At 35.5% G+C, this 26,623-nt stretch overlaps 3 protein-coding genes across 3 annotated transcripts in view; 1 reads left to right on the forward strand and 2 right to left on the reverse strand.

The window, feature by feature from the left end:
• The window catches only part of LOC137926194 (venom protease-like), a 289,572-nt gene that overhangs the window by 174,278 nt on the left and 88,671 nt on the right, over positions 1-26,623 (forward strand). The window lies entirely within an intron of this gene.
• On the reverse strand, positions 143-13,175 carry LOC137926334 (trypsin-1-like). Its single transcript, XM_068769937.1, has 10 exons — positions 12,994-13,175; positions 10,823-10,920; positions 10,225-10,325; positions 9,160-9,296; positions 7,732-7,898; positions 5,810-5,922; positions 4,321-4,473; positions 2,846-2,975; positions 1,494-1,625; positions 143-346 (listed from the first exon to the last, which is right to left on the reverse strand). Exons 1-10 carry the CDS (start codon positions 13,073-13,075, stop codon positions 179-181), a joined length of 1,281 nt encoding a protein of 426 aa, XP_068626038.1. The 5' UTR covers positions 13,076-13,175; the 3' UTR covers positions 143-178.
• Positions 17,914-23,607, reverse strand: LOC137926411 (uncharacterized). Its single transcript, XM_068770011.1, has 7 exons — positions 23,577-23,607; positions 22,619-22,769; positions 21,940-22,043; positions 21,019-21,171; positions 20,522-20,634; positions 19,416-19,580; positions 17,914-17,991 (listed from the first exon to the last, which is right to left on the reverse strand). Exons 1-7 carry the CDS (start codon positions 23,605-23,607, stop codon positions 17,914-17,916), a joined length of 795 nt encoding a protein of 264 aa, XP_068626112.1.

Consider the following 26,623-nt stretch of genomic DNA (forward strand, 5'->3'; position numbering starts at 1 on the left):
ATAAACCATCTGTGTTGCGTGCTTTCCTCGTATCAGGTTGCATTTGGAACCATCGCTAATTTGAGTCGAAGTTGAAAAATAAAGACGAGGATTCATCACTCTAAACACATCCTTTCACTGTAAACGATACCGTGTGAATAATAAATAAATAAAATAAATAAAAAATGTATCGCTGGTTTCATGGCCACACAACGCTCTCTATCCAAGGAACGTAGGCAGATACTCTAGTATACACCCCCGCCTGTCCTATGAAGCCGCATCCTCTACCAAACGAAGTAACCCCCACCACTGTATACATGCAACGGATTCTCTGGCTTTTCAGCTGAAGCGGCCCACCACTGTCTCCCTGGAAGGTAATGTTACTAACTTATTTGATATATCCTACTATCCATCCTTACTGTCAAATGTGGAATAGGAAACATATGATCTGTACAAAAGATCCACCCACCACTTAAAATGGGGATCACCCATGGAAAACAATTTCAGATACGGATTTTGATAATAGTGTTGCCATTGAAAGTGACGATGGCAGAGGTGATATTAATATTGGTAGTGATGATTTTGAAGCTGGCAGAAGTATTGTTGATAATAGTGAAGACGATAAAGGTAGTGGTAATGATAAGAATCATGGTGATACTGGTGAAGCCGACATAGATTTGTTGAGGATTCTAGTAAACATGATAGAGACGTGATGAAGATAATAATGATGGTAGTGTTATTGAAGATGGCAGAAACATTGTTGATGAAATTAACGAAGATGACAAAAACAGTGGTAATGATGAGTCATGGTGATGCTAGTGGTGTTGACAGAATCAGTATTTAAGATCCTTTTATAGGTTATGAAGGCAGCGGTGATGATGGTCGTGATGTTGACGCTGGTAAAGTTGACAGAAGAATTGTTGAGGATTAGAGTAAACATGATAGAGACGTGATAAATACAATAATGATGGTAGTGTTATTGAAGTTGACAGAAACATTGTTGATGAAATTAGCGAAGATTATAAAAACTGTGGTAATGATGAGAATCATGATGATGCCAGTGAAGTTGATAGAAATAACATTAATGACAGTAGTAAAGGTTGTATAGGTTCCTTATAAATTTCCAATAGGACCATGAGAAAGTTTAAAATATATATTTATAAGCTCGTGATGATTCTCTTTCGTCTGTTCTTTCACTCTTTCATCTGAACAGATGGTAAATTAAATATACCTTTAGCAAGAAATAAAATCGTATGAATAAAGAATTCTTGAATTTTAATTGAATTTAGATTCACCAACTTTTGACTGTTCTGTTTTTTTAGGCTCTAGTTTTGTTCACCTCGTTCCCTCCGTCATGACATTACTATTCAGATAAATAAGTTTTTCGTTTCTATATTTCCTTTCTTGCATACCTTCTTTCATGCATCACCAACCCTTATCTACATTCACAGATGACAGTTTTTGAACTCGTTTTTACATTTCTGGCAAAACATCTAACTTGTTGCTCACTATACCTGACAGGAATCCTTTGATTGCTTCTTGTCTCCGTAACAAATCTGCGTGAAGAGATCATACCCGTGCGGCATTCGGAAAGAGCGTGGGAATAAAGTCGCGCATTCGGCTTGATCAAACTTATTCAGGATCACCTAAGAAATAAAGTTACATTTATAATTATTTCAGACGAAATAGGCCAAGCAAACACGTGAAAAGTCCGAAAAGCTAGCAATAGTCGCGCATCCAGTCTGCGCGCCATTTGTGCGTATGGTACAATCGACATAAGCGGAGCGTTTTCATATATCGCTATTATAAAAAAGGCGATAGTCCGATTATTTTATTTTTTACTTTTAATAGTTCACAAAAGTTAAAAAACTAGTTACATTTTAACAGGCGACTTATACATCAAGAGATAATTACAAGTTTCCGCATTTATTATTTACATTGTGACGTGCAAAAGGATCATAATCCTACATAGAAGAAAGTTACTCAATAAACTCTCTAGCACATACAGGATGAGCAACAAAGTTTCACAAGAAACATATACTCACATACACATGCATACATACATATGCACGTACATGCACACACAGATATGCATATAATGTATAAATAAATAAAAAATTGCACATTTATTCATTTCGTAACATCTATCCTTCATGTATCAAACATATCTTTATATTTATTTAGATAATCCAAAATATTGTTATACACCAATACCTCACTTTGCGTCGTGGTTACGTTCCAAAAAAACACGACGCTAATTGAAACGCCGCAAAGTGAATTAAGATTTTCTATAGCAAACCATGTAAAGATCGAAGATAGGTTCCAGGGTCACGAAAATACTACTTTTTAAAAAGAAAATTGAACAAAGTAAACATTCAAAAAACAATAATAATATAACTCTGCCAATAAATAAATTGTAAAAATATATACCTTTTTTGTAACTAGAAACAACATGTAAAAATTTATATAAATTTATTATTCTCTTTTAGAAATATTTTTTTTTAAATAAAGACTTGAACCAAAAACAACGCAACCTTGAAAATCTAACGACGCGCAGTGAAAATTAGTACTAACTAAGCAGCGACGCAACACCGAAAAAACGCAAAACGAAATGACGCAAAGCGAGGTATAGGTGTATATATATATTTACTTTAAAAAAAATCATTATAATTATTGTACAAGAGAAGAAATGCGAGCGACGTAAAGCGAGATATTGCTGTACACATACTTCTATATTTATTTTTACTAAACTATTACGTAATAATACAGTCTTTATCGATTAGATAGACTAACATTGTCAAGATCGCTGAAAGCTTATGCCTTGTAGTAGCGTGAAACCACAGATATGATGAAACAAATAAAATACCTTTTGCAGTACATCAGATATTGGTCCTCTATTCCTGGTGGCGCCCCACCCAGTGACCAGGGCTTGCTGGTCGTCAGCCTGAGTGTCTACGTGGAGACATGCTGGAACAACTTTTGAGCTGAGAAGGATCCTGAAACAATAATTAAATTTAAACAATTAAACTGAAACTTACTGTGTAAATTTTACGAAAATAATTAGCATGTCTATATAACAAATAGCTGTGGTAAAACGTTTATTTAATACAATCTAACAATTACAATAATTTGTGCGCGGAAAATGAATATATTCGCCTGCGAGCGGTTATAAATGGCGGCGCGCGCGCGCTGTGCGTTGGCTGCGTGCCAAGAGTGCAAGCGAGAACGCGTATAGTGCACGCCGTGCGAGTGAGCGAGACGAGCGAACGGTTTTTAAATATGGCGGTTATTTTATGTAGCAATATTACTACATAGCTTTGTTATCTCCGTGCCTTTGCCGTGATCATACATCTTTTAATTACAAATGACATTCTTATATGCATTCCCTATCATTATACGTTATAATAATATTAAATATAACAATTGTATTTTATATTTCAAATATATATGTAACAGGTTTCTTTAGTTACATACTTGTTAACTATATTGATTTTTTTTTATTTTTTAAAAAGGATTAACAATACTGTCTATCTGCATTTGATTTCACGGTTTTTTTGGAGTACCTTTCGTATCCACTTCTTATTTTTGCGATAGTGACTTTTATTTTCTTTTACTAAGTTTTTCATATATTCATTCATTCATATTATGTTATTTCGTACTTTTCTTTACGTTTTATTCGTTCCCTTCATCCCTCACCACGTTCCTCAATTTTATATTTCTTTATATAATATAATTTTTACACATTTTGTTCTATTTACATTCCTTTTTTATTTTACCATATTTACTATTTTACTATTTACATTTCAACATTTATGATTTCACGGGTTCGAAGTGGAAGGGGTCAGAGTGCACTTGGCATAAGTCCTATAAAGTAGAATATGTTGAGGGCTCCCAAGAAATCCTCGGCACGGGCGGGTACATGCCACAACTTTACTGATTTAAAGGCCCTGGAGGTCCTAAATTACTTCGGCCCCCACGAGTGGGTTTCATCTTCGGCTGTCACCCGTCAATAACACTTGTTGAGTATTTTTGGCTTTCGAAAGAGCTGATTTAGTCGACTGCCATTACCTAGTGTCAATATAATCACTTGGAAAATCGTTAGCGATGGGAAAAGAAAAGGCAGAAGAAAATAAAGAAGAGAATATTAAAATACTCTTACAAAGCAATCTGTAAATGCAGTGATCGGTTGTTAAAATGAACCATTCGTTGACGATGAAATATTCGCACAGCTATCTGATGATGTCTTCACCAAAGTCGACATAATGGCGCCCAAAAAAGCTGTACCTTGATCTATTAACATCATTACAGTAAAGTGTTGACTAAGCGATTTCAGGTACTTACTCAGTGTCGGTTTTCAGTAATGCAATATCATTGTACTTCCTCGAAGCTTTATATCCTGGATGTCTAATGATGTCTTTGATCCTGTATCTTTGGGAGCTGTCCACCGCCTCAGTCCTGCTGAGAACGCCCACTAGAGCATACGTCAGAGGACCTCTGCAATAATGAAATAAAACTAATCTTCGAAACTTTACCATCATCATTATTGTAGATGCAAGATGTCCATAGCTGAACGTGGGCATCCTCGTTAAATTTACAACAGGAACGGTAGAAACCGGCTTGGATCTATCATCTTGGAAAGACATTAACCAGGTCAAATGTTCACCTAGTTCTGTCTGCTTTTTCGTGGACCCTACTTCTGAACTTACAGCTCCTGCATATCCTTCTGTTCTCTAAGCTATATCGATTGCTTTCGTTTGTATTTTTATATACCATACCTTAGCTTTTGTGAAATTTTTACGTCTAAACCGGGTGAACTCGTGTTCAGTCCACTTTCGAATTGCCCTACCTAACAATCAAATTGCCGACCTGTGGGCCCACGTGGGAAAACACTGTCGTAGAACAATCTCGAGTATAGGCCTTTCTGTTGTGCAGGGACTTTGAGCTTGTCGATTTATTTTCGTTTTATTATGTAGTGTAATACACACGCACACACACGCACACACACACGCGCACGCACGCACACACACACACACACACACACACACACATATATATATATAAATCTACAAGTTTTAATGCATATATATGTAACAATCTTACAAACTAAAAATCTCCTTATTTATGAATTTGTGAACCAAAGAAATTGTTACGAGAACACATTCGATTCATTTGTCAGTCACCTTTCAATTTCTTTAAAACAATAATAACTTAAAGTCCACATATTATAAAGGTTGCTTAAAAACGTCTTTCGTATTTTCAATTCTTATCACTTGCTACATATAATACTGTGATCAAAAAGTAAGGTGAATTCGTTTACAAAACGTAATTTCTTTATTTATTCTTTAAAATAAATTTCATCACCGTCATATAAAACGCACTTTCGCACTTCCTCGAAACAGTCGGAAATGTCTTTTTCCGGTATAACCTTTAAAACCTTCGATACGATTTTTATCACCTCACTCGTGCCTTTTAAGTTTGATGAACAAACAAGTTGCACGTCAAATCAGGTGAATACGGTGATCGCGGAACGATATCAGTCGAGTTTTTGGCAAAATAATGCAGTATGACATCGACCAATTCAAACTTGACGAATTTAAGAAAAGTGAAAATTTTAACAAAAACATTTGTAACTCGGAGATAATTACAACTTTTGATTAACGGCGAATGTTATAGACAGTCCTAACGAACTAGAAGAAAAGTTACCTGCTTTCCTATTGCTCGGGAGTTCTTCTTAAATCATTCATCATTCATCTTCATTCATCATTCATCTTAAAGTAAAGTAAAACTCCAGCAAGATTTCCATCTAAAATGAAAATTTGTAACCTCTTACACAGTCACGCTGTATGTACAGTGGCCGGCTGTCAGAATAAACCGCTCGCTGATGATGGAACCACCGCACAGCCATTGGATCGTGTCGATGTCATCACCGAAGCCCAGCAGAGCCTGTAGATAAGTAAAATATCCATTTAACTCCATCGTCAATTCTCAAATTAAAAAAGGAAATATAATTATTACTAATATCATTGTTTCGTACAATGGGTTCTGACTTGGAATGAGACACCACTGGTTCACAAGGAGTCCTTTATTCACAAATCAGATGGTCACCCTACTTTAACACAAAGTATACTTTCGCTTAGTCCAAACTTCACCTCCAAATCGCTTAAGAAATCACTGTCCAAATAACTTACCAAATAGTCATTTTGTATCACTGATCGTAGATCTTAATCTTATAACTCGAAAAACAACACTGAACTGTCGACAAGGGGAATACATCTATTTATACTACGGAGAAGGTTCTAGTAAGTTCGAGATAGTACTCGATTAGAATTTCCGAGAACCGTACACAAAAATCTATAAATAACTTCAAGGTCACGCTTGATTACAGTACTCCTTGATCCTTGGGTTCCGTGTTTATTATTTAGAGGGTTCTGTAACTCGTGCTTTGTAACATTATTATCCACACAGTATCATTTACTTAAAATGCCAGAAGGGTTCAAATTGATTGAAATTAGAATCAGATTGAACTATTTTGTAATGGAATAACTCAACTCAAAGATATATAAGATACAGATGAACGGTAACCTGAAAAGCCAACAATAAACTGAGATGTTATTTTATATGATATATCGTGATCACCACGCTTGCTATCAAATTGGCGATCGCATGGTATTCTGGTATGTAAAGATCTCTACTGCTCATCCAAATACAGTGGTTGCGGAACAATATCAATACACTTTTTGACCCAATTTTCCCATAAATTGGGCGATTTTGCCATAAAAAATCTTGTAAAATGTTTTGAACTGAACTAAACGATATTCCGACTTTTGATAAACAGACGCCTGGCAAATGTTATAGACATTCCTATCCCAGGAAAAAAAAATCATTTGCCTTACTAATGCCCAGGAGTTTCAAGTTATGCACAGTAATATATATTCTTTTTTCACACAGATCTTTTTATGATTTGTTGTCATAAACTGCATTATAGGCATTAAACGTTTTAACTAAATATTAAAACAAGACGACGGCATACCTAGAAATCTTTTTTCTTTTCAATTATTCATCATTATTAATAAAAATCATAAATTTTCTTCACGGGCCTGAGTGATCCATATAATAAAGCTTAATATGATATATAAGTATCTAATGGATTCAAGCGTTATTTTGCGGAAGTCCATTCTAGGTAAAAAACTAATATGTAGCTACTTCCGCCATGCAGCAGTAGTCGTGCAATAAAGTGCACCGCCCGTCAGCCCGCTGATAAATGCATGCGGCAAACAATGAGAATTACACAACTGCCACCGTTAAATCACTCAACACATGTTTCACCCCTCCACGGGACATCCCCAAGTGTAATGTTACACCGATTAGTGCCAAACACAGAGTTAGTAGTCACATAGTACACTTTATTGCACGACTACTGCCGCATGGCGGAAGTAGATATATATTGGTCCTTTTCTTACTTAGGATATATATGTTTTATATCTAAAAGTGTAAAGTGGCAGCGGGCGGCGCACATCGCTCGTGTAACTGATGGCCGTTTTAGCCGAAGGGTTTTAGTGACCACGAGCAGGTAGACACAGCGTGGGTATGCCCCCACTAGGTGGACAGACGACATACGAGCAGCGTGAGACCTAAGTCTTGCAGTGGGCTTCAACCGGCTGAATAAAAGAAGCAATGGATCTGTATCTGCAAAACCAGAGTACCAGGTTCTTATAATCTTCCTGTAAAACTGTCGGTAAAATCCTGCAGTACCATATGAGGGAACTCCGACGCGGTCGCATTAACACCACCCACGATCAGCACGTCCGCGTTGTGATTGCAGCGGTAGACCCTCGCCTTCTGGACGTGCGTCACGTCAGCTGCCAGCGTGTTCACATTCTCACACGGGTACACGAACTTCTCCTGGTACTCTATACATTCTGCAAGATAGATACAGTGCTGGACATATACCTCCACAATAGTTTTTAACTACTTATAAAAGTAATTGTTTGGTCAGGTTAGTTCCTAACGTGAATTTGTACAGAGTAATTCTAGGACAGAGACAATCTTTTAATATTATAATACATGTAGGATCTACAATACGTCGTCAGCAGCGCATCGAAAAGGGGAATTCCACAGAAACATAATTCTTTATTTACACAGGTATTAAAAAAACAATATTATGTCATTGTCAGCTGCGAATTGAAAAAGGGAATTCCACAGAAATATAATTCTTTATTTACACCGGTATTAAAAGAGCAACATTATGTCATCATCAGCTGCGCATCGAAAAGGGGAATTCCACAGAAACATAATTCTTTATTTACACAGGTATTAAAAAAACAATATTATGTCATTGTCAGCTGTGAATTGAAAAAGGGAATTCCACAGAAATATAATTCTTTATTTACACCGGTATTAAAAGAGCAACATTATGTCATTATCAGCTGCGCATCGAAAAGGGGAATTCCACAGAAACATAATTCTTTATTTACACAGGTATTAAAAAAACAATATTATGTCATTGTCAGTTGCGAATTGAAAAAGGGAATTCCACAGAAATATAATTCTTTATTTACACCGGTATTAAAAGAGCAACATTATGTCATCATCAGCTGCGCATCGAAAAGGGGAATTCCACAGAAACATAATTCTTTATTTACACAGGTATTAAAAAAACAATATTATGTCATTGTCAGCTGCGAATTGAAAAAGGGAATTCCACAGAAATATAATTCTTTATTTACACCGGTATTAAAAAGCAACATTATGTCATCATCAGCTGCGCATCGAAAAGGGGAATTCCACAGAAACATAATTCTTTATTTACACAGGTATTAAAAAAACAATATTATGTCATTGTCAGCTGCGAATTGAAAAAGGGAATTCCACAGAAATATAATTCTTTATTTACACCGGTATTAAAAAGCAACATTATGTTATCGTCAGCTGCGAATCAACAAGGGGAATTCCACAGAAATATAATTCTTTATTTACACCGGTATTTAAAAAGCAACATTATCCATGTATATAAACTAATTTTTCTAATCCTCTAGCAGTTTACAAGAGATGGAGTAGATGTTTTTAATGGTCAGCATTTTATCATTACATTTTGGATATATGTCGTATGATGTAAGATGCAAACCGCTTCCTACCTGTGCTATTTAAAATCATCGTATATAAATTATCGCTAGTACTTACTATCCCACGCTTTTTGTCCAGTCTTGGGCGATGTCAGCTCTGGAGGAATGGGATCGCAGTTACCTTCTACTCCGTAATCAGGTTCATTGAACTTGTAGTCAATCACAGGTGGAATATATTCCGTCGTTGTTCTGGTTCTATAATATTTATTTTTAAATTTTATAAGTTTGATATTTCAATAACAATGAAGAGTTGATTATGTCACACTAGACATAATATATTAATATGTATTGTAATACATATACATACTCACATACAATCTGACATAATTTAAATCTAAATTATTTTATTTAAAACCCATGTCGACAACTAAATATGACAATGAACATATTATAATTTAACATCCTGTGTATATAAAAATAAATTACGTTGGTAAAATATAAATAGTGAATTAATATAATTGTAAGAATAAAGAAATAAAAATAAAAAACAAAATAAAATGTAAACTTGTAGGGTTGTGGAAGGCGACGAAATTGAGGTAATGAAAGGAATTACGTATATTAGGAATAAATACATTTAAAAAACTTAAGATAAACGGTTTTTTGATACCCATATTGTGGTTGTCGTGGTAAAACATGTACCTAGTCCGCCATATTGGAACGGCGTCCATCTTGAATTTTAAATTATAACATAATCATCGTGTTTTACTAGAGTAGCCCTTTCATTTGATACCCATATTGAGGGGGTTAAGGAAAAATATGTAATCCGCCATTTTGTATCGGCGGCCATCTTAGATTTATAATGTTATTGATTTTATTATATTGTATTGTCATCTAAATTAAACGTGTGTACCAAATTTCAGATCAATCTGATAACGAGAAGATGCTTAAATTTCAATTTCTAATTTTGACCCAAATAAACAAGTTCCGTACGGGTCGAACTAAATAAACCGTTTAAAAATAGTCCAGAGTCCAGAGTCCCCAAGACAGGGGTCAGTACGTGGTCTATGGGACTTAAATACGTATCCATTGCATCCCTTTTCAAAGTGTATTTAAATCTATCATTGCATAAACAGGTTTAATTTAATAAAAAAAGATGTTAACTTATATATGAAGGTTTTATCACCTCTTTGTCGTAGTTAGGAGTGGTGGACGTAGGGTACCAGATCTAGGTCTTGGTGCTTCTGTGCAGCACACCACGGAGTCCATTCCCACAAAGGAACATACCTGTGAATGCCGATATTTTATTTTTATTGTTTTCGCCCTATAGATCTCTACTGCAGCAGATACAACTAGCAGAACTTCTTTTCAGCTAGTTGTATCGGTTGTTTTCGATCGATCGACTTCTGAAATTCAAGGTCCTGTTCATGAAGGATGAACAGGACCTTGAATTTCACTTTGAATTTAAGAAGTGGAGAAGATGAACTGGTAGACAAAACTAGTTGAATATTTGACCTTGTGTCTTCGGAAGAAGGTAGATACAAGTCGATTCCTATCGTAAATCCAACAAAGAGACTTATGTCCAACTGTGGACGTCTGCAGCAAAAAAAAATATGATGAAGTCTTATTATATTAAACTGTAAATGTTAATTTATAATAACTGCACAATAAATGTTCGGAACATAGATCTCCTTAACAGATTTCCAATAGAATCAGATGATTGCAGCCTACGCCCATGGTTGGACAATTTGAATATTTTAACAGATTGACCACAGCTGCCTTACTTGTGGCATTATCCTGTTTCGTAGTTCTCTGATCGAAGCCTGGCAGTCCTGGAGCAACAAGCAAGTGCCCCTCACGCAATTCTTATAGCAATCTTCACCTGTAACAAATATTTGCTATTATATTTAACCAGGCGCTCTTTGATTACTTTATGTCAGTGATTCCCAAAGTGGTCTATATCGACCCCTAGGGGTCTATGCCAGCGAAAAAAAATTTGGGGGTCCATGAAATAAAAATGGGGGTCCACGATAGTGGATCTCAACACATACACTGAGAGTACCTATTTACTTACATCATACTATCTTCTAATATTAAAACAACATTATTTATAAAAGTACCTGTGAGATTTAAAATGAACTCTTACAAAACTGACGCCAAATATTGATAATTTTTTATTAAAGCATCAGGTTCATCCTTTTCACTAAAAATATTGCTTATTGCTTATGTTATTTTATTTATAGTTTATTTCTTGTTTATTTAATGTTACGTATATTTTACATACCAGATACAAACTTTTATTTTGAGTAGTTTTAATTTAAATTCAATTAATAAATGTATAAATTAACATGTGTTTTTACTTTAAGTTTTTAACACTAAACTTCACTACAATTAGAAATTTACAGGAAATCATTATCAGGTAAGTAGGGGTCTACCCAACACGGAAAAACATGGCAAGGGGTCTACGACACAAAAAAGTTTGGGGAACTCTGCTTTATGTGATATTATTTTCTGCTTTGAAATAAAACTGGGATAGAATGATATTGACTTATATAGATCCACAGTAAAATCTAAGGTTTTTTTTATAGTTTTTTGGTTATTATCAATGCAGGTCGTGTGTTTTCAAGTTGTTAAATTGGTAAGAAAGTCGTCACAAGTTTATAGTGTTTATTTAAATAAATGTATCATTATAAATTACCTGAAATAACATAAATGTTATATAATTTATTTTTAAATTCAGCCTAGATTTCGTTGGATACTTTAGAGACATTTTTTATTCAGCTTGTATTTAAATAAATTTTAAACAATAAATAAAGTATACATTCGTCTATTTAAAGCATTTTATTACATTTAGTACTAATCAACCTGTATATTTAGTATATACTTAGTATACAGTGAAAACTAATCCATGTAGAGTTATTCTTTACTCTATACTATATATTAAAGAAAAAATTAAATCATGTTGGTTTTTTATAAGGCAATACGAAAATAAAAGTATTTAATAAAATAAAATTATATTTCGTGTATAAGTGCCTATAAATGTTATTTATATATATAAATAAAACAATGTATATACACACACATACACACACACACACACAAACACACACATATATATATATATACATATATATATATATATATATATATATATATATATATACATAAATCAGTGATTCCCAAAGTGGTCTATATCGACCACTAGGGGTCTATGACAACCTGCAAGGGGTCTACGTCAGCGAAAAAAAATTTGGGGGTCCATGAAATAAAAATGAGGGTCCACGATAGTGGATCTCAACACATACACTGATAGTACCTATTTACTTACATCATACTATGTTATAATATCAAAATATTTACATTATTTGTAAAAGTAACTATGAAGTAAAAAAATTATTATATGTGTTTATAAAATTGTGTAAGTTGTAGGATGTTGGTATAATAGATTGGTTTAATTGGTACAGTGGATACAAAATTTTATTTTGAGTAGTTTAAATTTAAATTCAATTAATAAATGTATAAATTAACATGTGTTTTTACTTTAAGTTTTTAACACTAAACTTCACTGTAGTTAGATATTTACAGGAAATCAATATCAGGTAAGTAGGGGGTCTACCCAACACGGACAAACATGGCAAGGGGTCTACGACACAAAAAAGTTTGGGGAACTCTGGTTTAAACATCTTGTATAAAATGATAACTCCTTAATATGTTTCATTGATATATACTTTCCATTATAATACAACATGTCAATGACTTCAGTGCAAAGTATGGAGGTATAGTAAACAATTATTAATCTTAATATATAGTTATACGAATTTTGAATGTATTTCTACAACCATTGATTTTCATATAGGGTGTACTATACATGAATTGGCATCGAATGAGATATATATTCATAACTTTAAACCTTTTACTAATAATCAAGCATCCTGTATATAGATGAAAAACTTACCCACACCCTGAGATTTAGTTGACGTGATAAAATATAAATATAACAATACTACATATAACACCATTTTCACTGGATTATACATTCTTATGTATGGTAGATTTTACACATTTATATATTGTGAAATTTTAACACAAAATGTGAAAAAAGAACTTCACTGTAGAACTCCTGTGTCAACACTTCAAGTGTCGTATCACGACTGACTAGCTTTGGTTGTTATCTGTGCTTGCAACGCTAGGGTGACCATTGTTTTTGAACGAAAAAGAACGTAATATATTTTATATTTCTTTCTTTTTCGTTCAAAAACACTTCCCCAATGTGAAACATGACTTTAATTTATATTAATTTTAAACAAACACTTCATTAAAAGCTTAAAGATCACTCAACCATAGAGAGATCTATATTTAGAACGTATCCGGGGAATAACCAACATCATGGATATAGCTTTTAAGTTAAATTTGCCAGTTGGAAATACCTAAAGGTTTTCAAATGACCACGAGATATATATTAATAAGTCGCTGCACGGAGTCATTTGAAAAGAAAAGGTAGTACTGCAGAAGAATCAGGTACACGGGTGTAGATCGAAGATTTGTTCGTCCGAAGTGGCAGTGAACGGGGCAGAACGTTAAACCAACGACCATTGGGTAAAGGTTTTAGAGTGGCGACCCCTAGGTAGACGCAACGCGTGTAAGCCCCGCGAAGCCCAGCAAAACAAGGTTACGTAGCACGAAGAATTGGTTGTTCGAAGTGGCAGTAGATTAGGCATATCGCTCGTGCAACGGACCGACGACACAGTTAAAGTCGTGGAAGTCACTGTGGGCAGCGCAGGACTGGTCGTCGTGACGATCTTGCAGTGGGCATCTATCGACTAACGAGAAGATTTTTTTTAGTTATATAAAAGCACATAACAAGTTTTTAAATGAATTCATAAGCATTTATGGGCACTTATTAAAATACTTACTTACTCCGCTGGCTCAGTGACCCAAAGTGGGTCTTGGCCTCCGAAGCGAGAGACTTCCACTTTCCTCTATCTTGCGCCCTCGTCTGGCTGACATTCAATTCGCGCAAGTCTGCTTCAACGCGATCGATCCAGCGATACCTGGGTCTACCCAATGGTCTTCGACCCCTCGGTTTTTCCAGGTACGCTACCTTCACGCTCCGATCCGATGCCATTCGCTCCAAGTGACCAAGCCAGCGGATTCGTTGAGCTTTATATTCGCCAATGATATTTGGCTGTGCTACTAAAGTCACTGTTATGAAACCGAAGAGAGAGAAAATACTTATTAAAGTATTTAATATGTTTTACGTACTTTTATTTTCGTTGTATTTTATAAACAATCGACATGATTTAGTTCTTTATTCAGTATACTATACATTAAAAAACCCTACATGGATTAATTTTCACTGTATGCCATATACAGAGGAGGCCAATCTCATTGATAATGCAAGCCATTATTTCGAAATTTCAAATTTTATATACGCATTTAAAAACACAAGAATGTTTTTTTTGTAATAATAATGTTTATTGAAATCATTTAAGTAAAAGTACAAAACATGTGCATTGAAGTTAGATATATGCACGCGCATATGACAGCACTCCTAACAATACTCAAGACGCCGGTTAGTTAATTACGATCGGTGTTTGTATTTCGCTAATGTTGTGATGCAATAATAATAATAATTGTTCGCGCCAGTGATTTGTTTCGATTTCCCAGCAGCTGACGTGGGTTATATAAATTTAAATATTGAAATAATTCGACAATCAATCGGAGACAAAAATAATCGTTCATAGAGCCGCAGTTTGACCACCCCTGATATATACATAGTATAGTTCATTTCTTATTAAATAATATATGGTACATTCTATATAAAAATCAATGGTTTTATAAATAATAAACTATTTTTACATTTTCGTACATATTAATATTAATTATTGTTTGTTTTGCGGTAGACTATAAAATATATAAAAATGATCACTTTATACAGTGTGATTGTAAATATGAGTAAGAATTATTTAGATATCAGTGTTCATATATGAAAGGTATTATGAGTGTAACCACGTAAAAAACACACTTGTCTAAAAGGCAGGAAAAACACAAAAATAATAATGGGAATTAAAATCATATGTCATATGGAATGTTGAATTTTAACAGTTTTCCGTGTTAAATTCGTTGATTCACTTTTTTCCTGCTTGTATTGTGGTCAACACTTCTATAGGTAATTGTTTATAGCAAAGACAATATATATATATATATGTATATATAATATTAATAAATGTAGCTATAAATTTGAAATGCGTTTTATATATTAATTTTTTTATATTGAACTACGACTGGCATGTAACTTTCGATAGAGTACATACATACATATATATATTTGTATGTATATATATATAGTATAAGAGTACATATCTATATCTATATATCTACCTTCACCGTCGGGGAGTGCAGAGCTACGGTGTAAAACCAGACCAGGCCTTATGCCCGGTGTCTTTGTGATTTAAATATATTTTTCTTCTATTGCCGAGTTGCTGTTTTCTTTTCACTTTACCACCCAGCAAATAACGGTAAATTAAAACTAATAAGTTATTCATTTTGGCATCTGTTTCATTAGATCCCGCGTTCACCCCTATCGTGGTAGGGACATGTTCTCCTAATCTTTAATAATTTATTTCACTTTCTCTTTTTTATTTCTCCACTCTTTCATTCTTGGCGTCACTAGAATGGACAAAATACGGAACGAATATATCAGAGGTTCGTTTAAGGTAGCTCCGATCCCCAGCAAATTACAGGAAAAAAGATTACGATGGTATGGCCACATTCAACGGAAACCAGATAACCACGTAGTAAAAACTGCCTTAAGCCTCCCAGAATTCCCAAGAGGGAGAGGGCGTCCAAAAGCTACGTGGTGGTCTAATATCAGAAAGGAACTGGAAACCCTTCAACTTGATGCAGGGACAACCCAGGATAGAGTGGCCTGGCGCAAATTGATAAGGAGACCCGACCCCAAATAAAGGGAAAGAAGAAGAAGAAGACTCTTTCATTCTTCTACTCAATCTTTCTTCTCGCTCTGTCAAAAATTACAGTTTTGTTGTAACACATTACTTGGTTTTATTTCAGGTTGTTTTATTTACATTTGATTTTATTACGTGTCCAATGTACAAGTTTTTATTTTCTTTGCATCTTTTCCGAAAATGGTCGTCCGGTGCAAGGTATGGGCCTCAAAGGATCGCCACCATGACCGCTTCGCATCTTCTGCCCTCGACCTTCAGCCAGCACCACCAGCCATTAGTTGCACGAACGTTCAGTTCACTGCCATTTCAGACGAGTAATTCTTCGAGCTACGTGATCCCGATATTAAACCAAACATATATTATTTCGCGGTGTATATGTAAGAAATATTGCATAATAGACATGAATAACACAATTGGGATTTACCAGTGAACAGATAACCTAAAAGGTCAAGAGATATTGTCAAACTGGTGACCATGTTTTCAATATATTACTACTGCTGTACTAAAATTATCTACTTATGTAAAAAAATACTGATTTCTTATACATGTTTGTACGTATAATCTGCTAAACCTTAAAGGGTTTTAGGGGAAACATTATGTCATCTTCATTTGGGATTCGAAAAAAGAAATTTCACATAAATATAATTCCCTATTTACGTCGGTATTATGGCAGCAACATTACGGCATCGTCTGCTGAACATCGAATAGGGGAATTCCACAGAAATATAATTCCTTATTTACATCGGTATTATGACAGCAACATTAATTATTGTCAGTGGCGCATCGAAAAGGGGAATTCCACAGAAATATAACTCCTTATTTACATCGGTATTATGGCAGCAACATTAATTATTGCCAGCGGTGCATCGAAAAGGGGAATACCACAGAAATAAAGTTTGTTCACTTACGTCGATATAAACAAGAGCGAGGCTCGAATGAAATACACACTTGTACTAAGGGCTTCATGTTGTTAAAACAATCGAACCATTATATGTACGGCAACTTTTAACTGCTAGTGTATCTAAATAAATAGTAAAGCAGACAAAAAATTGAAATGTAAAGTGGGCAGTAAAATAAATGGTAAAGTCGACAGTAAATTAAAAAAGTGGACAGTACAATGATTTGTACAGTTGACAGAAAGTTAATAAGTGAACAGTAAAATAAATAGCAAAGTCGACAGTAAATTAAAAAGTAAACACTAAAATAAACAGTAAAGTCGGCAGTAAATAAAGAAATGGACAGTATAATGATTAGTAAAGTTGACATAAAGTTTAAAAGCGAACAGTAAAATAAATAGCAAAGTCGACAGTAAATTAAAAAGTAAACACTAAAATAGACAGTAAAGTCGGCAGTAAATAAAGAAGTGGACAGTATAATGATTAGTAAAGTTGACATAAAGTTTAAAAGCGAACAGTAAAATAAATAGCAAAGTCGACAGTAAACTAAAAAGTAAACACTAAAATAAACAGTAAAGTCGACGGTAAATAAAAAAAGAGGACAGTAAAATAATTACAATTAAATAGTAAAATAGATAGTTAATAAAATATAAATCAAACGTTTAATTATATAATAAAGTAGACAAAAAATTATCTAATAAAGTACATAGTAAATTGGACAGTCAATTAAACGGTAAAAAGATTAGTAAATTAAACTTAAAGCCAAAATTAATGTGATCACTCACACTTTAATTATGATGTGAGTAGTTGTTTGAAATAAAAAAAAAAAAAACAACATTAAAATATCTTTTATTTATTGTCATACAATATAGCATTACAAAAGTTTTCGAAAATTCATACTTAACACTGATACATTATGAGACTACATATTAAAATATTTTTAAGTTTATTTATATGTGTTGAATTACATCGACATTTTTTAAAATATTTTTCTCAATGAAAAGATTGTTAATATTAAATCCAAGGCATCCACGCCGGCCGAGTGACACTCAGAATATAAGGATCGGTGCTGTGGCGAAGTAAATCGGTCACCTGCGTCATACGTTAAGACGTTAATACATATTTTAACGCGAGAAGGATAAATTAACTAATAAAAAAGTATATTGCATTTCTTATTTGTTCCTGCAGAATTTATACTACCACATGTAATTGGCCAGTCATATTCCAATATATTTCATGGTTCAGTGTGATCGCTTTATATAGGGTGATTGCTTATAAATGTAATAGTTTTGAAGACTTTTGCTGACGAATCTATATATTCACCTCTTTAAACCTTTTACAAGTATTTTCAATCATCCTGTATATATTAGGGGGAGAGAAAGTAATGTCGTTTCTGTCGACATGTTTTACAGAAAAACCGATTGATTTGTTACCGCTCCGACATTTTGTATACTAGACGGCAAAAGGTTGTCGATGACAAAAATGAATATATTGTTGATTAGAAATAAAAACTTGTTAAAAATGTAGTCGTGTGAATTTAACTTAAAAAAGCGACATCTCTTTCAGGTGCCGTTATTATAAGTTTCATACTTGATAAAAGATGGCGCTAAAATTGTTTTACTTTAAATGACGTTAATAGATGGCGCTAGCAGTCGATTACTAAGTTTCTTTGTTTTGCTAGTTGCAGGTGTTTAGGATGGGAACCCCTTTCTCCCATTAACGATAGTGGCTTTGTGAATGAAAGATTTGGCTGTCTCTGTTTAATTTTGAGAGTTAAACAAAGAGGGACTGAAGTACTAATTTGTACTATATAGGAACGTTGCTTGAGAATATCTACTATCTCTCTTTTAGGAAGAAAAGAAATCATATCAGACGATGGAGGCCTTGCAAGACAAAAGCCTCAGAGATCATCACGACGGTCTTTCACATTAGTCGGAGAGACAGCTTTATAAAGGATGCTTGGTTACTGTAATAGCTTCAGGGGTTTTTGCTGACAAACCTATATATTCATCTCTTGCAACCTATTACAACTATTTCCAATCATTCTGTACATATAAAAGTTATTTTTACTCTCGATACAAGATGGCGCTCGAAGTTTTTTACTTCAAATGACTTCAATAGATGGCGCCAGCGGTCGATTACTAAGTTTCTTTGCTTAGCAAGTTGCAGGTGTTTAGGATGGTAACCCTTATCTCCCATTAACGATAGTGGCTAAGGAGACGGCACGATTTGGCTGTCTCTGTTTAATTTTGAAAGTTAAACAAAGAGGGACTGAAATACTCATTGAAGGTTACATAGGAACATTGTATGAGAGTATCTTCTAGTTCTCTCTCTCTTAGAATGTAAAGAAATCATATCAGATGACTAAGGCTCTGAATGCAAAAACCTTCCAGGTTTGCCACGATGACTGGTTTTCTACATCCAGCGACATCTTGACTGTCTTGTCAGTTTATCTAGTGGTGGACTTTACTAAACAAATAGTTTTGTGAAATAAACTAGCGGTGTTTAATATTTACCTGTTCCTCCACGCTATACGTGTCCTTGGTGTCAAAGTCCTGGAAAATTTCCTCGAGCATCTCCACGTACTTGTGGGTGTAGCGGCCAGGGTTACGAAGCCGTGATCTCTCCGTCACCTGATGGGACAGTACCGAACCACGCATCAGATCTTCTACGTCCTCCAGCTGTGTGAGAAATTCGATGTTTGAGGTTTCGAAGGATTCTTTTAAAAAAGGCTTAGGTGTTCTTAAAATGACTTAACAGGGTGATTGGTTTCAGGCGTAAAGACGTTAGTGTCAATAAATATATGGCACATTTTGTATAAAAAAAAAATATAGTAAGAAAAAGAGTTTTTAAAACCGTTTTATTACATATTAAAATTAATGATTGTTTACTCAATGTAGAAAAATTTCATTTTCACAGTCATTGCTTTGTAAAGGATAATTAAGGAAGGATGTTATAGGTTTAAAAGCCTTAAAGGTTTTTGCTGGTAAATGACCTGTACATTCACTTATTTTACATAACTTGTATATAAATATCAAAGTTTCTTACACTTGATAATAGATGGCGCTGCAAACGTTATAACTGCAGACTGCGCCGATTGGTGGCGCTAGTAGTCTATTAATACTTTTTTTCTTTGTTTAGTTTTTATTAAGTGCCGCGAGTGTTTAAAGTGGGAACCCTAAACTCCCATTAAAGGTAACCAGTTCTTAAGACTGTCAATAGATAGACGTTTAGAACTATCTCAATACAAATAAGGTTTTAGAGGTAGCATTATCAAAGTATACCCTGGGATAGAACGTGACTATATGAAGAATAAAAATGTTCCTTACAGAGACACCAGAGTTCCTCACGAAACACCGAGGATCACTCAGAGGGTTTTTGGGCAAAAAGCAGTTCACGTAACCCTTCCCAGAATAGTGTCTAGAAGAAACAACAAGGGCATATCATCACGATCAGTTCAGCCTTTGTCCACAGCTGGACATAAGCCCAGAGATTTCCAAATAAAAAATTATTCTTATCCCTTTTTTATTACACAGCGAGTATTCTTATATCAGGATATAAAGCTTGGTTTCTTTTCATTTCTGTAATGAAAGAAATTAACAATAACAATAAAAAATCTCACTTTATCTTCTACATCCTCTCCTATCCACTTGAAGGAGACGCGTAGAGAAGACTGCAGGAGTGGATAGGACTTCCTGCACGAAGTCGTCATCTGCTGTAAGCGGCTTTCCAGCACTAAAAGGCAAGATGGTTTTAGGTCACTACCTTATATACCCTAAGCTAGGTTAGGTATAGGATAAGTAATAAAATAAAGAATAAAAGAAATGTACCTAGCCACCTAAGAGTAATAAGTTGATGGAAGGAAGGCGATGAAAGCAAGAAGGAATGAAAGAACAAAATGAAAGAAATTGAGAAAAATGAAAGTGAGTAAAGAATAAAGATAAAAATTTGAAAAACTTATTTGTAAACAAAGACCCTGATCCCAATAAATTAGAGGTACGAGAGGCCTCCAATAGTGAGGGCCATAAAAAAAAGCTAGGTTAGGTTAAGCTTTTATATATATAGCATCCTGTATATGAGATTCTGCGGTTGGTATTCAGAGCTTTATTTGTTGTGTACCTGGTAGGCGACAGAGGGCCAGGAGTGATCTGGTGAGACGAGCGGGAGGAAGTTCCCTTGCTCCATGCTGGAGGACTGGATTCCAGTCAATACAGCGCACGGTGCCATCGCCGCGCCGGTACAGTACGTTCTCCAGGTGTCTGTCCTTCAGACCTGTTGAAAGATTGAGTTATCACACCTGGAATGTACGTCTGGAACTTTTATACCTGTCATCATTATATGAGAACCGGTAGAGTAAACGCCAATTTGCGTTACCTTAACTATGTCGTTCTTCCGACCACCGAGAGTGTTTTAGTGGGTAGAGATCCTGCATATCCAACCCTGTCCTTTCCACATAGTGCAGGGTATCTTGTATCCATGCCAAAAGTTCCTCCCTCCCCCTCACCCCATACCAAAAAAAAGTCTGACCTAGAAGTGTAAGGGCCCTGAACTCCGACTAGCTTCAACTCCTAAGATGATGAATCGATGTCATCTCGATCCCTCGAGGAACTACCAGGGTATCAGGATTGCGAGAATAGGGCGTGTCTTCAAGCTAACCAAAGTCACAGCGCGAGGGTCTGCTGGTGATCCTTAACTTGGTGATACCTGGTTCCATGTCACAGAGAGCGACCACAGAGGAATTTTAAGCGGATAGGAATTTCACATAGCCCTGTTCTTTCCCCAGAGTTCAGAGTATCTTTTGTTTATCCAGAAGATTTTTCCTCCGATACCAAAAAAAAAGGTCTGACCTAGAAGAATAAGAGCCCTAAGCTCCGACTAGCTTCAACTCCTAAGATAATGGATCGATGTTGTCTCGAATTCTCGTGGTACCACCAGGGTTTCAGGGTTCTATCATTCGCCCTAGAAGTATTATAAATAAATAAATAAATAAATATCTTGAACACTCGAAAGATTTTTCCAATGAAATGAAAAATGTCTCACCTAGAAGAGAGCTGACGAAGGTCATGACCGCAAGACTCTCTTCGAATCGACGTTTCTTAGTTATGAAGTCCTGGAAACAACTGCTTCTTATTTCCACCGCAGATCTGGCAGAGGAAAATGTTAAAAGAATATAGAATTTATACTCAGTTTGAACTGCTCTATTGACGTCGTCCTTAAGTATATATACGAGTATATATATTTTACGGTGCATAAATGTATAGAACATAAAAGAAGGAGAGAAAGAAAAGTTATATCTTTTTTGGGCTCTTTCATCTCCTCTTAGAGATATTCGTTAGAAGCCTAGGTGCCAGCAGTGGACTTCTTGGGAAGAAAGTGATGTTGAATGATGAGGCACTTTTATCTTTGCAGATCACTTCCAATTGGTACTATTGGAAATATTCAGTCGATGTCCATATCCAACAGTGGACTTCATGGAACCAAAATAATCTTGAATTTTGATTTTTCATCTACATAGGTCGTTTCCAACTGGTTCTATTGCAAATATTTATTCGAAGTCTATATTCAACAGTGGACTTCTTGGGTCCAAATTAATGTTGATTGATGACGTCCTTTTATCTTTTCAAACCACTTCCAAATGGTTCTATTGGATATGTGGTCATCTTGCGACTAAAATAATGTTGAAGATAACATTGTATATAAAGTTCAAATATCAACTCACCGCAACACATGTGCCGGGGTCCTGGTGCACATATGCTGGAACTGCGCGAGGCTGTCATCCTTATTCTTCAGGATCAGCTCTTCTTCAACTCCTGGCGCGAGTAGTGAACCTGGTGAGGAATCGAAAAGCAGTTGCGACTTTACGATTGAGGCTGCAATGTATTTTTAATATTTCTATCTGAATTGAAGTGAGTAATTCTTCTGTCTTGTTATCTCACTCTCTTTTTCTATTTCAATAACTAAATATTTTCATGGTAACGCCGTAAATGACTTCAGAGAAGATATCACACCTTGGTAAAGATGTGTTCACCTCCAGACTATATATATATATATATATATATATATATATATATTTGCTGTCTAAATGTCGGATTAAGGAAGTGAAGCTCGAAGGCTGTCTCCCAGAGAAGCCTCGGTACAGGTCGCTTCATCACTTCGGCTATTGCTCTATGGAGTGACTATATTCAAGGGCACCAAGGAACAGAATCTGTACTGGATATATATATTTATAAATAATAATCACATTTATTCGCGCTGTAAGTGGGGGGTGGTAGGGGGAAGAGGGGGATCGGTGCAAATGGTAAGTAGGTTATCTTCCAAAGGTTTGTCGACTTTCAAGAGTTCATTTGTGATGGTTCCATTGATACCGCTGATGATACTATATCAAATGAAGGTATGCAAGTTACGTAAGTTTTGGTGGTGGGTGTATGTAAAATTGCCAAATGTGTACCACGTGTAGGTTTAAATAGAAAGAGAAAGATATATGTTGATGGCGAAGGAAGTTATATATTGGAACTTTTAACAGGACTCTTATTGATCGACAACCTTTTTTAATTTATTTCTGACTGTACAAGGTGCAAGGTGTTTTTATTACAACGGATCCCGTATTTTTGGCCATCTCGTTCCCCTTCTCTAGTGGGTCATTACGAACTCGGATAGTTTTTAATTTTTTTCTCTACTTTCTCTTTCGTCCATCACATGATCTACCATTCTTTAGATCTTCCTTCCTTCATCTGCTTCCCTTGATCACAGTTTTTTTTACATTATTTATCATAGATTATTTTCTACCAGACTCGCAAGATATCACAGCTGTGAAGAAGAAGCAAGAAGAAACTCCACAGCAACACATGTTTTAATGAAGTTCAACACAGATGTATACATATACACTTTATCAGATATATCCTGAATGCAATCAAAACAATCAGACGACATCACCGCCAAGGATTTTTTTTATTCTTTTTTCATTTCAATATTTGTTTATTAAATCAAGTCTTTTATGTCAATTTACTTTAAAAATGCGTTTTTTGTTTTAATGAATTACGAGATTTTGGTACAGTCAGTTTATAAATACCAACACTTACCTACTTCATCCTTGGCATGTACCAAAGAGTACAGAGTCTCATGTCCCTCTAAGTACTCAATAAGTCCGCTGTCCTCTCCTAGAGGCGTCACCTGTAAAGACCAAAACCTTCATATCATCATTATCATTTCAGCTGAATAACCAATAAAACCTCTTGGACACCTTGATGGCCTGATCACTGCGACTTGGACTCAATCAGATGGGCTATATCACTTTCACGCGACTATCACTATGTTTAGCTGACAAAATGTCAGAAGAAAAACCCTCATCTTCCTCGAGACCTGTACTTAAATACCGTAGGCATTGAATTTCTAGAAGGTTCATCACAGGAATGTGAGGTAAGATTTCCCGTGCCATATTTCATCTCATCACCAGCTGCAGTGAAAATGCAATAAAGCATCAGATAATAGAGCTTGTATAAATTGGTGTTAATTACAACTGCAAATCGCGGCGTCAGCCCCGACGGCGTCGTTAATAGAATCCGTCCTTTGTTTCCAATAGTTTCTTTTATGTTGGATATTTGAGCATTCGACACAATATATTAATTACAAATAATAAATCATTTCATTATTTAAGAATTATACGTGGTGTGGTATTATTTAATCAGATGTGGAGTAATCTTTGTTGTTTAGGGAACAGATGTCGGTAACCATAGAGATATCAAGAAGCTTCTCCTGTACCTGGCTGCATTCGATTGGCAGCCTTAGTTAGGTATGCAAATATCCTTCTTTTTTTTCAGCTGATAGATGTCGATTGTAAGACATAAGCTTTCCCCCAAGATCTCCACGTTGACCGGTTTTACATTTCCAGCATCCAGAAACTTCATACGAATTTAACTATGTCATCGGTTGCACGTGTCTCCCCCCACACCCCTCTGCCACTTAAGACATTATTAGAGCTACATCAGCCATCTCGGTTCTTCTGCGGACTTCCTCATTACAGATTAGATCTCGCTGCAAACTTGGTGACCGTGAACATTGCTAAAATCTAACTGCGTCCCATTTTTCAGATCAATTACTTAACCTTCTAACTGCCAAGCTGTTTTGGCCATGACTTCCCCAGCTGCCAAGTGGAAATATCAAGTGTAGGCTTTCCTTATGTGAAAATTTGGGATCTTTAGATTCTATGAATGAATATAACACATTATGTATATCATTATGTACTGAGACTGAGAGGTACTCGGTTTGCCATGAGGTCGCCGGCGGGTCACGTTTTTGTAACACAGAAAACACGATAGGTTTTCAAAGCCAGCTTTGAAATATGAATAAATTGTGAAATCAATACAAAGAAAGGTTTCTATATACATATTCTAATGTAAATTTTATATAAAAAGTGAGGCCGCCCGCGGTCTCATTGGCGCCCATGGTAACCGCTTCTAAAACATGCTGCAAATCGTATACCATCCCGTGATCCAGTTGCTAGGTGCCTAATGAAGCTAATAATTACCGGAGGGTCGGAAAAAAATAATATTCCTTAGATGTACGAATGAAAAATTGTGAGGTACAAGCGGCCCTCACGGCACTTAAAAGGTTAAATCAGACGTGAGAGTACTACATCTGGAAAAACACTCTGCAACATTTATTTTCCGATATATTCCGTATTTTGATAATAAACAAAACAACATAATTACTAACAACCTATCAAATATATACATATATTATATGTTTTTATATATGTAAAGAAATCTGACCTGGTAGTGGGGGGTCGATGGAAGGTTCAGGATCCGTACGAATCGAAGAGCGGCTGCATCCCTCTGAGCGCGCTCGCCACACTTCACGAGGAAAGATCGCGCGTGACCGCTGGATGTCCGCAGGCTTAATACACCAGGCCGTCGTGATGATGCAGCGAATGATACCTGAAAACCAATCCCGTCATCATCAGCCGTAAGACGTCCACTGCTGATTAAATTTCCAATATCCGATTGAAAGCGACCAGTGTCTGGAGTCCCCACTACTAGTTTTTTTATTACCCCCCATTTTTGACAATCATTTGCAAGAATACCCCCTCTTCTCACTCGTACAAAGTCTAACAAAGACCTACTTTTGCAGATTTACAATAAAACTTGTTTTAAGAAACCTGTCTCTTTCTTCCGATAACCTCAGCAAGCTTCTCTGTCTAATGAACGAATGTCCTAAGATGACCTGGAACATGACCTATCTTCCCTAGATGAAGGAAAAAAGGTTATGTAAGGAAGATTTTCAAATCTGGACAAAATGAAGGCATAAATAATATTGTGAAGGTAGGAAGGAGTATGGAAATAAAAATAAAGACAGCTCAAAAAATAATTTTCAGGAAATAGTCCGGAGGGGGGTGTCCCTAAAACGGGGGGGGGGGGAGTCTTGGAGACGAGACTACATATTACACTTTAGGTTACTACACTGTAAATCGCGTAAGTAGATTTAGAATTTTCCCAACTTGGTAAGGATGTGTTCACCTCCAGCTTCAGCCTAAAAACTGTATGGCCTCGCTGTGTTTCTTTCGCCATTTCTTCTAATGTCTTCCAAATCTCAAACGGTTAAGAACAGTGGAGTAGGGGCAGTTTCTCCCTGTCACAAGCAGTTTCCATGAAGATTTTTCGAGGAAAAATTCACATATGTAGAACTCTGAATGTGTTAAATCGATAACTAGATATTTGATTATACGTGC

Source organism: Battus philenor, unplaced genomic scaffold (genome assembly GCF_028537555.1).
Source record: "Battus philenor isolate CCGP_79_NKW_IND1 unplaced genomic scaffold, ilBatPhil1.0.hap1 SCAF_29, whole genome shotgun sequence".
Classification (NCBI taxonomy): Eukaryota; Metazoa; Arthropoda; class Insecta; order Lepidoptera; family Papilionidae; genus Battus; species Battus philenor.

Bases quoted from the DNA above. Each gene is read 5' to 3' on its own strand.
- LOC137926411 (XM_068770011.1), bottom strand. From the start codon at position 23,607: ATGGTAGATCATGTGATGGACGAAAGAGAAA. The intron at 22,770-23,576 runs GTAGAGAAAAAA...AATACATTGCAG, and splicing joins TGTGATGGACGAAAGAGAAA to CCTCAATCGTAAAGTCGCAA. The intron at 19,581-20,521 runs GTGAGATTTTTT...TTTCTCACACAG, and splicing joins GAGAGGATGTAGAAGATAAA to CTGGAGGACGTAGAAGATCT.
- LOC137926334 (XM_068769937.1), bottom strand. From the start codon at position 13,075: ATGTATAATCCAGTGAAAATGGTGTTATATGTAGTATTGTTATATTTA. The intron at 2,976-4,320 runs GTAAGTACCTGA...TTATTGTTTCAG, and splicing joins TTACTGAAAACCGACACTGA to GATCCTTCTCAGCTCAAAAG. The intron at 1,626-2,845 runs GTATTTTATTTG...TTTATTTCTTAG, and splicing joins TATCTGATGTACTGCAAAAG to GTGATCCTGAATAAGTTTGA.